The sequence below is a fragment of the Cyprinus carpio genome, chromosome B3 (assembly GCF_018340385.1).
Source record: "Cyprinus carpio isolate SPL01 chromosome B3, ASM1834038v1, whole genome shotgun sequence".
Taxonomy (NCBI): domain Eukaryota; kingdom Metazoa; phylum Chordata; class Actinopteri; order Cypriniformes; family Cyprinidae; genus Cyprinus; species Cyprinus carpio.
The window spans coordinates 11271711-11286213 of record NC_056599.1 but is presented as its reverse complement, the minus strand read 5'-3'; the positions used below and the strand labels follow the sequence as shown (position 1 = coordinate 11286213).

The 14503-nt window shown below is 35.9% G+C and overlaps 1 protein-coding gene across 3 annotated transcripts; it reads left to right on the top strand.

Moving 5' to 3' along the window:
* Window positions 1-2882: 2882 nt before the first annotated feature.
* Window positions 2883-11332, top strand: LOC109066383 (synaptonemal complex central element protein 2-like). 3 transcript variants are annotated; one of them, XM_042719658.1, is made up of 5 exons: window positions 2883-3090; window positions 8987-9073; window positions 9158-9234; window positions 9325-9532; window positions 10918-11332. In XM_042719658.1, exons 1-5 carry the CDS (start codon window positions 2965-2967, stop codon window positions 11110-11112), a joined length of 693 nt encoding a protein of 230 aa, XP_042575592.1. In that variant the 5' UTR covers window positions 2883-2964; the 3' UTR covers window positions 11113-11332. The 3 variants fall into 3 exon arrangements, with proteins under 3 accessions (XP_042575592.1, XP_018938955.1, XP_018938956.1); XM_019083410.2 differs by lacking the exon at window positions 2883-3090 and adding an exon at window positions 5362-5513 and having other exon boundaries at window positions 10918-11330; XM_019083411.2 differs by lacking the exon at window positions 2883-3090 and adding an exon at window positions 8494-8658 and having other exon boundaries at window positions 10918-11327.
* Window positions 11333-14503: the final 3171 nt, after the last annotated feature.

The following is a 14503-nucleotide window of genomic DNA, read 5'->3' as shown; positions in this document are numbered from 1 at the left end:
AAAATATTTCCTGGCGGCATTGATTCTGTTTTCGCTGAAACTGACGTAAATGTAAAGCAGTATGTTTGTATCTCTAGGGGACACTTGTACGCTGTAGTCAAGTTTCATGAACAAACTAAATAAGATTAGTGGCACTGATTCCATTTCTTTCAGCAAAACTCATGGTTGGAAGTGAGTTAAAGCTGCTTCTGTCATCTTTTCGTGTCTCTGCATCTACAACTTAAAAATTACGTAAATGTACACTACCGCTCAATTTTTGGGGTCAACTTTTTTAATGTCTCTCATGTTTGACGAGGCTGCATTTATTTGATCAAAAATACAGTAAAATCAGTAATATTGTTAAATATTATCTAAAATAACTTTAATTTTGCATATTATATTTTAATATATAATTGACTTTTGTGATCAAATCTGAATTTTCAGCATCATTTCTCCAGTCTTCAGTGTCACATGATTCTTCAGAAATCATTCTCATATGCTGATGTGCTGCTCAAGAACGTTTCTTATGATTATCAATGTTTTTTGATCAGTCTTTGTAATCTCATCATTTCCCAGCATCTTGTGTTGTTGGCACACATAAGATTACATAAAAGCACATGTAGAGAGAATGCGAGGTGGATTGTCAGGCTCTGAATCTGGGACAGAAGCATGTTGATGAAGTTTATACAATTTAGATGATTTGAACACAATCCTGTTTTAAGAGGGCCGTCAGTGGCGAATGGTAAATCTGCTGGCCTGCCAATTGCCCTTTGGGGGAGGAGAGGTCGAGGGAATCCTCTGTGACAGTGAAGGATTACATCTTGTTTACTTGCTTAAATGTCGTAACATCTTAAATGGTCGAGTCAATGTAATCCCCTATCCTTTAGAAATAACCTGTCTGAGAACAGCCTTGTGTTAGCTGCTGCTGCTTCACTTATGACCTGTATGGACGTCTCATTTTAACATCAGAAATTCACTGTTATACGAAAGACGGCAGTATTTACCTGTTTTGCGGTATTTATATTTTCACTCTTATTTATGGAGATACTATAAACTTGTTTATACATAGTTATCGAAATTACTTTTCCAAGTACAACTTAAGGGTTAACAAAGTTCTTTATTTACAGCATTAGCTTGTCAATCAATAGGGACTGTAAAAAACAAACAAATCAGCCTGGTTTAGCAAAATATTGCATTATAAGTAAATGGGGACGTTCACACAGCACCCGTTCTTGTGTTGCACTACAGGGACATTCATCATGTGACAAAAAAATGGGATATTTGGTGAAAATATCCATATCATAGTGCAAGATTGCTAAAATAAAGTCTAAAATGTTAACTTATTGGCTAGCAACATATTCCTCTACTGCAATGTAAGTTGCTTTGGATAAAAGTTTCTGGTAAATGCATACATTTAAAGCAGGAGGTGTTAATTAAACACACCTGAACCAGCTAATCAAGCTTTACAAACTAGAAACTTCATGGTAACTGAATGTTGGCCCTTGTTGTTTTACAGGGTAAGTTCACCTATTTTAAATCAGCTTTGCATTACTATATTGTCAGTAATATAAAACCACAAATCATATTTTGCATTTTTGTATCCCTGCTCGTGGATAGTCTGATTGAATCCATTGCATTATGGGTGTTTACATTTTCATACACAGCCCTTTTTCTTAAGTTGTAAAAAAAAAAAACATTGCATTACCATTTTAAACCATTTCGAAGTTAGAACAGGTTTATGTGCTGTTTAATAACATGCCCTGATTTGTGCACAAAAAAGTCCAGCAATATGTAATAAATTGTCAATTTATTCTCAATAAAGTGTCAATTTTGGCTTTAAAAGTTTTTCATTTTCAACATTGTTATTAGTTAGTATTTTAAAAACAGGATGCTCATAACGTAAGGTGCAGGGGGAAAAAAGCAAGTTACCATGCCAATGCCAAACTCCAAAATGGTTGAAACAATGCAAGAATGTGTCCTGTGTGAACAACCCTTATGTGGTCTCCAAAATCCAAACGAACAAAAATATTCAAAGATTTTAGTGTATTTTACTGTGATGAATCCAGAGATTGCATGTGAGCTTGACATCTAGATCCAGCATTTAAATTCAGATGAATCAAACATTATCAATCATCCAACAAGCTTTCCGACCCTTTCAAGGACATTTGCTGAGTTTATGCTGCTTTGGGCCTTGTCCAAATATCCCTTTTTATCCTTCACCCCGCTCATCTCTGATTTCCAAGAGACTTGCTCCCGTAAAGATACGCTCCTTTGAGACCATCCGACACCGAGGAGGAATTTTGGGTTTATTTGCACTGGCATGGAGAGTCTAGACTTGAGTTGTTATGTCATTAATACCAACTGAATATATAATGCAGAGTCATTCTGAGCTCAAGTTCTTTCAAATTAATCCTCCTTTTGGGGATGAGTTGTAGTGATGTTCAACAGTGCTCATAACAGAGCTTCCATAAATCGTCTTACACAACAGGAAAAAGTAATATGACTCAAGCAGTCCATCCTACAGTATGTATTTCCAAGTGACCTTTCAGAGTCCAAAAACTTCGGAAAAGTAAAATAAAACAGAAGAGGCTTCCAATGAAGTTCTAGTGATACCATGGTTATAGGTTTGATCCCCAGGGAATGCGAATGGTTAACTGTGTATATGTATGTATGTATATATTGGATAAACCGTGTTGTCATGTTTTCGGAGTCATAATATCAGTTAGCACAGTAAAATCTGTTTTGCAAAGTCACATCTGCATGAAGAGAACATGCACAAAGTCTTTTTCTGGTGCACCGTGTATGTTTTATTTGGTCTTGGCCCATTATACACTGTCAGTAAAGAATCATATAAGGTGGCCAAGCTTCACCTTCTTACCTTCCGTTTTTTCTCAGACGTCCCGTGGGATAGTAGATGTCGGCCCAGGACTGTTGGGCACTGAGGGGCTGTCGTTGGATGTGGGGAAGAAGGAGGGGATGTAGGGGATGGCAGCCAGCAGCAGGGGGCTCATCTGGGGGCTGTCGTCTGATGGTAAGGGGATCACCACATCGTCCTGGTCCCACACGTGGAAGGCGTTGGCATGGGACAGAGACAGAGCCGCGGGCAGACGGGTGGGTCTGATGCTTGATATGTCATCTTTTTCTGCATCGTCTTCGTTAGGGCCTAGTACACAGTCTATAATGAGAGATAAGGAAGTTAAATTAAAGTGCTATTTTATGATAAATAAAGACTTTCATCAGGGGTGTAAAATACTGAGAACCTATAATTGAGTTGACAAACAGTACTGTGTTAATTTAACTCTATTAAAAGTTCTTGAGTGAAAATTGTCCAAGTACTTAGACATTACAACAAACTTTTTTTTTCGAGAGGTTTTCTTATTAAAGTACAGTTGATGCACAAATTGTTTATTCACATCATTTTTTCTATAACCTAACCAAGATCTAAGACAAAACTGATTTGTGCTGAAACCAGTATCCCGAAACCTGTTATCCTGACATTTTTAGGTGTTTCTTCACAACCAAATGACCAGTTGTAGCCATTGACTTTACACTTCAGTGGAAGTTACACCCCCTTTTTCCACTACCAAGAAATGAATACCTTTATTTAGCAGGGATGCATTAAATTGATCAAAGGTGACAGCAAAGACGTTTATAATGTTACAAAAGATTTCTATTTCAAATAAATGTTGTTTTTTTAAACTTTGTCTTCATAAAATAATCGTAAAAGAAAAACTGCTTCCTCAAAAATATTAACTGATTTCAACATTCGTGGTAAGAAATGTTTCTTGAGCAGCAGATATGTTTATTGGGATGATTTTTGGATGATAGTGTGACACTGAAGACTGGAGTAATGATGCTGAAAAGTTCAGCTTTGATCACATTTGAAAAAAAAGTATTCAAATACATTCATTAAAATATATATAATATATATATATATATATTAATATATATATATATATATATATATATATATATATATATATATATATATAATAAAATTAAACAATATTACTATTCTAACTAATTTTTGATCAGATAACTTTCAAGAGACTTAAAAAAGTCTTACCTTTAACAAAATTGTTTAAATGCTATGCAGCCAAACATGGTAAAGATATCTCCCTTAAATGTAGTATGGCAGTCCCATAGTACAGAAGGGTAATACCATGGCACTTTAGACTACCATGGTATTTTCCCAAGCTTTACCGTTGTACAAAATAAAGTGGAACAGCTAACAGGTTATAACCACAAGTTACTGTGGGTCTTTGAGATATCGTACCTACTACATCGTTAGCGAGGTCTTTGATCAGATGTCCCACGATGGCATAGGCGACCGCGACAATCACCAGCGCGGCCATTAACAGGTACAAAACCCCCTTTGGCAAGGGGATGAGGTCGCGGGTCACTGGCTTGTAGTCTTTGAACATCGGGTCCTCGTTTGGAAAGGAGTATTGAAAAGCATGTCCAGTCTTATCCGTGAAGTTCAAACTCGTTACGTTAAGAGAATTCATTACCAGCCTTGATTTCGTCCAGAAAGAGTGATTATGTTTGACGTCTCTTTCACGAACTTGTCGCCGCTGAAAGTTGCGTTGATTTCTGATTAAAACCTCCTCGCTTTATACTAATCTGGAAAAGTGAGATAATTTGAACAGATTAAAAAAAAAAAAAAAAAGTGCATATATATTGTTATTTTTATTCCTGAAGAGTTTAATTTAAATATTAAAACTTGTCGTCGTTGAAGTTGCGTTTTAGTTCATCAGTTTATTCTTCAATCCCTGTAGATTTTCGGTTTTGAGAGTGTACTGAGAGCCTGTACTTCGTCTTCATTCAAGTCCAGGAGTCGTCGCAGAAGCGTGTTGCGCATGCGCGTCTGAGCGCCGCTGTCCGTGGTGCTAAAGCTCGCACTGTCGGGTGACTCTCGGTTAACGTTATCAATCAGCCCGGGGTAAATTTCCATGTGCGCCCATTTTCCGCCCGGTTTGTATCACTGGACAGAGGTAGATGGTTTCCTTTGACCCCGCCTCCAAGAAGTTGATAATGCCGCCGTTGGCCGCGTCCCAAGTCCTTTAATTCGCTTAATTAAGTCGGGGATTCCGCGAACCTGGTGATCCCTCCGAAAAGACCTGTTTTCTCATTGACACATGTTAATTCCAGTTCATGAGACTAATCTTGGCTTTGTTTTGGGTGAAAATAAATCATTGTGCGTGACATGATCAGCGCTTTTCACAAAGCTGTTCCAAAACAGAAACGAGATTTTTCTCAAGATTTTTCGTAAGTACATTTTTTTTTTTTTTTTTTTTTTTTGGCGACGCTACAATATAAAAATATTTTTTATTTAGTTCATGAATAACTATAAAAAGTGATAAATAGTAGTACGTTGCTTTGGTCAAGTTCCGTTGCTATGGTTACCACTTCAGGCGAACCAGACTTCTGTTTACTAGCGATTTATTTAGCAGATGAAAATACTCCATTTGACTACTAACCAGTTTTATTTTGGAGAACATTTCCAACTTTACTGTTCGCAAAGACCCAGTAGAGTAAGTAAGACACACCGAGAACATGAATACTAGCATGACTTTCATACTGAAGCTTAAATAGCATTTCATATTGATAGAGCGACGCTTGTGTGAGATTAGGTGTAGGCTACTATTATTGTTCTGCAGATTTACAGGATGATAGTCAATTGTTTAAGGACATAGTTGACCTGAAAACTTGGCATGAATGTTTACAATACATATCTGAAGCAAACAAAATATTATGTACATTTTTTTTTTACAGTTAACAAAACCACATTTCACCATAAAACTGTCTGAAGGGTCTAGGATCTCCTGTCTGAGTTTTGTTCTTCATGAAACTTTTAGTTGGACTTTTATTTGGATGCTTATTAGGCTTGGTGTAGTTTTTGGTTGTAAAAAGTCTGGACTAAAAAGACAATGAAGATTAGAGACTGTTTTTTTTTTTTGTTTTTTTTTGTGTCACGCTTAATTAAGAGCTTTCAAAGCACTCTTTTTATGTTGAGTATTTTCAAATTGCATTGCCACTGAGTAACATGAAGTAAAGTGTGCCCTCTTTTAGACTAAATTCAGGATGAGGGGGAATCGGAAAACTCTTTGAAAGATGAAAGTTCTGTCAGGATATTGTCAAATTAATTTTAAGCTACAGCTAAGCAGTATTCCTCTTACATAACCATTTGAGCTTGTGCAGGATTTGTTGATTTCATAATGGCCCTCTTCAAAATCAGCATAGCTCGAGAGAAGAACATGAGCCGCCCGTGTTAGTTGTAGGATTGGACTACATGAAATACCTTTTATTTCCTCTGTGTATTTCCTCTTGACCCCTGCAATAAGAATCATAAGAATAATTGCGCAAGAGTGCTTATGGGAAATTAAAGAAAAAATATATATTTAATTTTTTGGAGTATCATATTTGATACATTATGTTTTAATGGCTCATATGGGAGTATGGAGCTCATACTTTAGGGAGGAAAACCCTCAATTTTATTCAAACTGAGCAAAAATACGCAATTTAGTTTAGATATTAGATATTAGATATTTTTATGAGCAAATATAAATATCAGTCTCAGGAAAGAAAAATCTCAAGGCTGGTAATTTTATACAGCTCTCACAGATCAACAAAATATGTTATTGCATGCACTGCAACCGGTTTTTATTTATTTATTTATTTTTTTTATGTAGACTTGTATGTGACAATGTGTGTGGTGGTTCTTGACTCCGGGGCAAGTTGTCACACATTTCACTTGGGGAGGTTTGAGAAAATTTCTATTTACTTATAATTTCTCATTTTTATTTTTGATAGCATTAACGCATATCTTGGAGTTTTGACTACAGTCCTGGCTGGGACAGACTCTGCTATGTTTTCTTCTCAGGAGTTGTGCCTGTTTTGAGTTGAATAAAACCTGAGCAGTCATGATATTTAGTGCTGATGAATATGATATTTCTGTGATAATGTGTCAGCACATGGGTTTATATCAGATACTGCCTCTCTAATCATCAGTGGATTGACATCATGCTTTCACAACATCCTGTTCTCCTCTGTGTCCCTCACTGTTTTCTATTTTTGGATGAGCTTTTAAATGAAATCTGGCACCTGGTTTGACTTTGAACATTTGTCCACCAATTTTTTTTTTTTTTTTTTTTGTGTGTGTGTGTTCCTGCTAGAAGTCAGTGTCCTGGAAATTATGTGATAATAATACACTCATAAAACATGCAAAACATGAATGAAATAACAATAAATGTGAAAACATGAAATGATGTGAAAGTTAACATGAAATAACAATAATACTTCTAAAGCATTTAATTTCTACAATATTAAAAGCAAAAACTGTATCTGTTAACATTAGTTAAAGCACTGAACTAATATTAACAAACAATGAACAATTATATTTTTATTAACCAACATTAAAGTTATAGTTCACCCAAAATTGAAAATTTGCTGAAAATTTACTCACCCTCAAGCCATTCAAGAGTTTGTTTCTTCAGTGACTGCAGTGAATGGGTGCCGTCAGAATGAGAGTCCGAACAGCTGATAAAAACATCCCAATAATCCACACCAGTCCAGTTCAGTCCATCTGAACGTCCATAATCCATAATAATGCTTCCTCTCATTATAACATTGTCCCCTCACATCAAAGTCCACTGACATATTCGTTGAGCTCTGTTTTGGATTGTTTTTGCTTGTTAATAAAAACTGTATATTTCTCTCCTGATTCAGACGAGACAACTTTTTTCACAAGAGAAAGCAATATTATGAATAAAGGACTTTTTTTTTTAAAGGTGGCACCAGTGGTTTGATTTATTTCTTACAAACACAGATTTTCGTAACTGATTTGAGATCATTGATGGACTGGAATGGTGTGGATCACTTGTGGATTATTGTTTTATCAGCTGTTTGGACTCTCATTCCACTGGTGAGCAAGTGATGTAATGCTAAAATCTCCAAATCTATTCTAGAAACAAACTCATCTACAGAAAAGTTGAACAATAGGATTTTTTTTTTTTTTTTTAATCATTGTGCAAATGTTTGTACTTTGCTCCTGGTTGTCCCAGCTGGCTCAGCAACAGCAGAGATTATCTGTGTCCTCTGACACTCATTCATCTCATTATTACAGTCCATTATGTTCCGAGCCAGTGAGGCCAGGCCTGAATGTATTTCCATTTACGGATTAATGGTTGCTCCTCAGACGCTGACCTGAGACAGTAGTGCAAATTACGAGGGCAGGTCTCCATATAAAACTCATGTAGTTCGATTGCAAACTGATGGAGGATCGGAAACTCTGTTGGTCTTATAACACAACACTCACAAAAATACCATGGCTTATTTGACATAAATAGACTGTGTATACACACGTAGAATCGTTTTTTTTTTTTTTTAATTCCTCTAAATAAATAAATAACTATTTAAAAAAAAAAGTTATTATGGAAAATCTAGATATGAAAAAAAAAATGTATAATTAGCAAACTGGGAGGAAGGAAAAGCTGTTGTTTTTCTGTAAAATCACACGCGCGTGCACGTCACGTGCATCACTGTGCGCTGTAGGTTTGCGTAAACTGTAAACAACTCCGACAGAAGTGAACAATATTGCCACTCATTTGTTACTTTGTTACTGTTACGGTTTAGAAGAACCCCAGAGACACATTACTCGACGGTGACTCGTTAAAGAGAGTGAGTTTAAGTCATTCAGATTTGCTAAGCAACGAGCTAATTACAATATAAGAATTTAACATGCTAATATGAACGCGAAGCGTTTGACTTATATTATTTGTCGTAAAATTATGCATTATTTAGGTACCATATGAATTACACGTACGATAATAGTATCATTGTATTCTTTGGAGCTCAAAGTATAATCATGAAATCACCGCGCTATGTTATAATGACTGTGACGTTAGTTTTTGAATGATGACGCAGATTAATTATCATGTTAACGAGTACATGTACTTGTATCTGTCATGTTAATGTATACACAAGTGTCATATATTATGTTTTTCAGGCTATGGCACAGCACTTCTTTGGAAATTCAGGCTCTATGGCCTTGCAGTCAACACCCAAAGCTGCTCATCAGCACTCATCAGCAAAGGTACATATGATTTTAGACTAAAATGATCAAATATCTGATAATGGTCTAGTATTGCTGCTAAAGTGAATTTCCTTTTCGATTCAGGTGCCAGATGACGGTTTTAACTCAACAGGTGAAACTCTGTCATTTGTTAGTCTGGATGACAGCAATGAGCAACATAGGTGAGTCAGTAACAGAAAACTTGTTCTTGCTTGCTTTCTATTGTTAATTATGTTTACAGACATTTTACCTATTTTTTCACCCTGTAACAGTGAGGACTCAGGCATCGGAGTTTCAAAAACCTCGACTAGAGGTTCGCCGGGCAACAGTGATATGGAAGAAGCTGCCGTGTTGACTCCCACAAGTTCACGAATAGATGAGGTTGGAAAGAAAGCACAGGATCTTATTGAGAGAATAAATGAGAGGCGAGCCATGGACCAACATGTGATGAACAGCTTTGAGGAAAAGCTCATTAAAAAGGTACTGAACACTACAACAGATGCAAAGAAACAGATAAAGACAGAAGAAACATTAGTACTTGACTGATGTTGTGTTTTTAAGAAGTCAGTGCAGTTGGCTGAAATAATACCAACATATGAAGTTCATTTGCAAAAACGGATAACTCCGATTTTAACAATTTTCAAACATTTTAATCTCAATGAAACCGCAGTTGAGTTATTTTGATTAGGTAGAAAATCACTAAAACTACTAGCTAACTAACACAATAAATCACAATAAAAACTGATAACAATAAAATCTTGATTTTTGAAAATTAAAAAAAAAAGTTATCTATTTTTGCAAATAAACTCTTCATGTACAAATATAATGGATATATCAGAATATCTGTATATCATAAAACTTATATTTAAAAAGGTGATAAAATTATAATTTTGCAACATTTTATTTTCATGCAGTGTATGCACATTTTCATTTCATGCTCCTATGTATTTTTTATATATGTATTACATGAGCAGTATATATTTATATGCATGATACATTTTACATTATGAAATATTTTTAAACAGGATTTGGTATTTAGTTAAGCCAAACTTTCTCAAAATATCAGCAAATTTTGACCTCTAATCATTATTATTAACAGTAATATTACAACAGTTTTCACTGTTGTATGATCTTTTTTATTTGCTATTTTAAAAAGAATAAAAAAAGTCTTTATTTCATTATTTTTTATTACTTTAAAAGTTTATTTTTTTCTATGGAATCTGATGTATGCCTGAAGATTCATTATGGTATGAATATTTTTTTGAACAAGTCATATACTCATTTCTAAGGTCTCAATCCTTTGAATGGTCTTGGGGTTAACAAATATTTATAGGAAGCTTCTGAAAGAACTTAACATCCAAATGGTTTCCATGGGAGCTAAGACCATATTCTTTATGTTTTTGATGCATATATGCAGAGAAAGTCAGTGATTGTTAATAATTATGTAACTTGGCTCAGCAACAACTGGCCTAAAGCAAAATAACATATAAAACTTTCATATATTTTGAATGCAAACACAGTACATTTAGACATTTAAAGGAATAGTTCTCCCAAATTGAACATTTGCTGAAAATGTGCTCAACCTCAGTCCATCCAAGATGTAGATGAGTTTGTTTCTTCATTAGAACACATTTGGAGAAATGTAGCATTACATCACTTGTTCACCATTGGAACCTCTGCAGTGAATGGGTGCCGTCAGACTGAGAGTCCAAACAGCTGATAAAAACATCACAATAATCCACACCACTCCAGTCCATCAATTAATGTCTTGTGAACATCTCGTCTCATAAAGAAACAAATTCTACACCTTGGATGGCCTGAGGTGGAGCAGATTTTCAGTGAACTATTGCTGTGTGTCTGTGCAGGTGAGTGAGATGTGTCAGCAGGTGAAGGAGCAGATGTTTGAGTATTATGAGCAGCACAGTCAGGGCATGGAGGCCAGCATCACTGAGCTGTCGGAGGTGCTGGAGAGAAGCAGTCAGCTGAGTATGGAGCTACAGGGAGCCAGTCAAACCCTAGCTGCCATCAATAAAGGCCTGCAGCACAGCACAGAGCACTAGATACACAACCAAACCAATCAAACATTAACTTAATGAGAGACGGGGTACACTTATATGATTTGTGTGTTACTCATGGTATATACATGCATAGTAACAGAGGCTTGTTTAATTTAACTTAAACTTTAACTTAAGAAGGAACTGTTTAAACATTCTAAAATGTTAACATTTTTTTTTTAACAGTAGAATGGAAAAAAAAGTTCAAATGCACATTAATATGCTAATTTGATTTGTATTTACATGTATTTAAAGTAAAGTAAAATCAATTTTTGATGGATTACATGGTTTACTTATAGGTCTTTTACTATCATTCCTTCTAAACCCTGGCAAATGTGGTTTGGGTAGCTGCATTATTTGTGTTTCAATAACTAAGGTTTGAGCTTTGTAGGATTAAGGCTTTTTCCCACAGCATTCGTTATTGAAAACTCATTTAATCTGTTGCCAATTCTCTTTATGGCTTTCTTAGTACAAATGAGCTGCTCTAAATAGATACAGATAGCAAGATACAGCACCATTATAAAATTTAGGATTAGATAACAGACCCTAGAGACCCTCGGTACAATCTGTGTAATGAAAACCAGTGCGCAAAACACGATAATATTTCATCTTTTATTCAACTGCAGTAAACTATTTTGTTCAACACTTCTTTGAAATCTTTCTATAATACATCAATGTACAAAAACATGCACTTTTCATCTGTGCAATCCTTGGTGAATTTCTTTACAAATCTACTTTAAAAACCTGCAGTCAAACATTCATTCAGAGTGTTGTGATCTAGTTAGAGCATACAAAAATAGATCTCTGACAAAGACTACATAATGTACAGACATTCAAAATTACACACATTAATTAAAACACTGCTACCAGATTCAGAGAACATTGTATTGCCAATTTCAAGTCAGTTGTGATGGTAAATAATGCAAAGTTTAAAAGCATTCAGAACTATATGGGCTTTGGGTCAAAGGCAGCAGCAGTCAGTGGACATGATGTGACAGCAGCTCATTCATCCACCGTGAAGGACTGAAGTCCAGTGATGGCTCTGCCCAGGATCAGGGCATAGATACCACGGGTACCAACAAAAGAACACAATAATCAATATTCAGTGACATGTAGAGCTTGACACTTAATGAGACAATCAGGTTTTGCAAGGGGATGTTACAGATTTATTTTATGTTGTAGAGTAAAATGTGAAAATATATTGAGCTTAAGTATAAGCTTTTAGTTATCTTGAAAAGATTTCTACTAGTCTGCAACCTTGCTGCGTTTATAACTCGATTTTAACTAAAAAAAATTCAGGGATAGTTTTCATTAAACTTTAAGAGTTGTCCGAAGCTTACAGCGGTGATACTGAAGTCATTCGACTGTAGTCTGGTTTGTAGTGTTTTTGTTTGTTTTGTTTTTTTACTTCTGACTTATATTTAGGCTCCAAAAATTTGTAATATCTGTATTCATTTGAAAAGATTATCATGATGAACAAATCATTTAAGAATCATAAACTTTCATTGATTACAGAGCCCATATTCTGCAATAATTCAAAAGCCAATGGAAAATCCTACTGGCTGTTTGTCAAGTGAAACAGGGTGATCCTAACTTGAGGGATGGCCTACAAAAATACATCATCACTGTGCAGTGGCAGCAACTGTCCATTAAGAGAATGCAGATCTTTAAAAAGGCCCCTGGCACCACCATGTGGAGACAGTTTGTAAATGCCAGAGGATGTTACTTAGCCGTCTCATTTTGTACAAATGGATTGTGATTTCTTGAATTAATCAGTGCAGTTCCATGCATTTGTGAACTTTGCTATTCTTTACTGTTCTCATAAAGCTTGTGCATTACATAAGAGCGACGCTGAACCTACCAAGTCTTGGAGCCGGTGAGGGTGACGGTGCGACTGGATGGGTTGTACTTGGCCCTGGTCTCCATGCTGCCTGGGTCACTGCTGTGGTTTGGTTCTGTCAGTCCGAAACAGCCTAGAAGCTCTCCTCGTGCTGCACAACACAGACAATAGTGGGTGAATCTTATGAACAATAATTAAGCCCAACATCAATAGATAAACAATATAAACCATTAAGATTTTTTGCACAGAAACATTTTCTGAATGTTTGGGTTTTTTTTTTTTTTTTTTTTTTTTTTTTTTAGTTTTACCAAGTCTGAGTTATTTCTCCTTCTGCTTCTTCTGTAAGCATTGATGGGGTGCATGACCAGCGAGGACTGCACACTCATCACCGAGCGATAGATGCTCTCCACTCGCTCCACCTCATGTGCGATGAGACCGTACGCCACGTAACTTGTGCCAGCACAGCCATAACCTTGATAGGGAAGTATTCATGAGTGGAACAGAGTTACAGAAACGTACTGTATTGATGGTTACACTTTAAACAAGAAATCAGTTCCACATTTCCTGACTAAGTACTAGATGGCCGAACGCCATATTAACTGAATTAAAACGCATATTTAGTTTTTATTTCAATAAACCATGCAGCCCTACACTATATCAACTGCTAACTGATATGGGACTTATATTTTGTGCGTACCTTTAACAGTGTGTCCCAAAACACCAAGTTCTCCCATCTCAGACACAATCTCACAATGAAAAACTAGTGGAGAACAAAGGGCAGTTGGTTTAAAAATGCTTTTTCCACTGAAAAAACAAACAAACAATATACAGGTCTGGAATAGCACAAGGTGCATAAGTGTACATAATATCATTATACATGTAGAGACATATATAAACAAGCTGTTGTTCTGATCCAATGGAGAAGCCGCATTAGTTTTCTGTGCTCTGAAAGCTGTAAAGAGGACACATCTCAGACTGTTCACACACAGGCGACTCACACTCCTTAATGCCATGATTAAGTGAGCCTCTGAAAAACAATAATGCATGTCACAGAGCTTAAAAAGCATGCATGTACCAAATCACACAACAATGCCTTAAAAATATCCCTGCGTCATTATTATTTAATCTTAATTTTACCAGGTTTGTCCCTTCAGATTTGATAAAAGAGGGCTGCCTAAAAGGACAGCATACAATATCAGAAGAACAGAAATTATGGCAAACTAAAGTAAATAGTTAAAACACTAGTCAAGATTTTCGAGGTATCAACAATGTAAATGACAGATTTGGTACTACTACTCCTTTCAGCTGGGAGAGTTTCAGTCACTATAAACAAATCCTCAAGCAGGTAATCTGCATTCATAAACATTCAAGCGTCACAGTCACGCACACAAATACAGCTGACCCAAAAGTGCAGTACAATCCACCAGCTAATAATGCACTCCCTTTTACTGTCATATAAAACAGATAAGGACTTCACATCCTTACAAAGTTTATCTATTCACGAGGATAAAGTGCCACACGGTGTTGTCACGTGGTACCAGGTTTATACATTTTAGC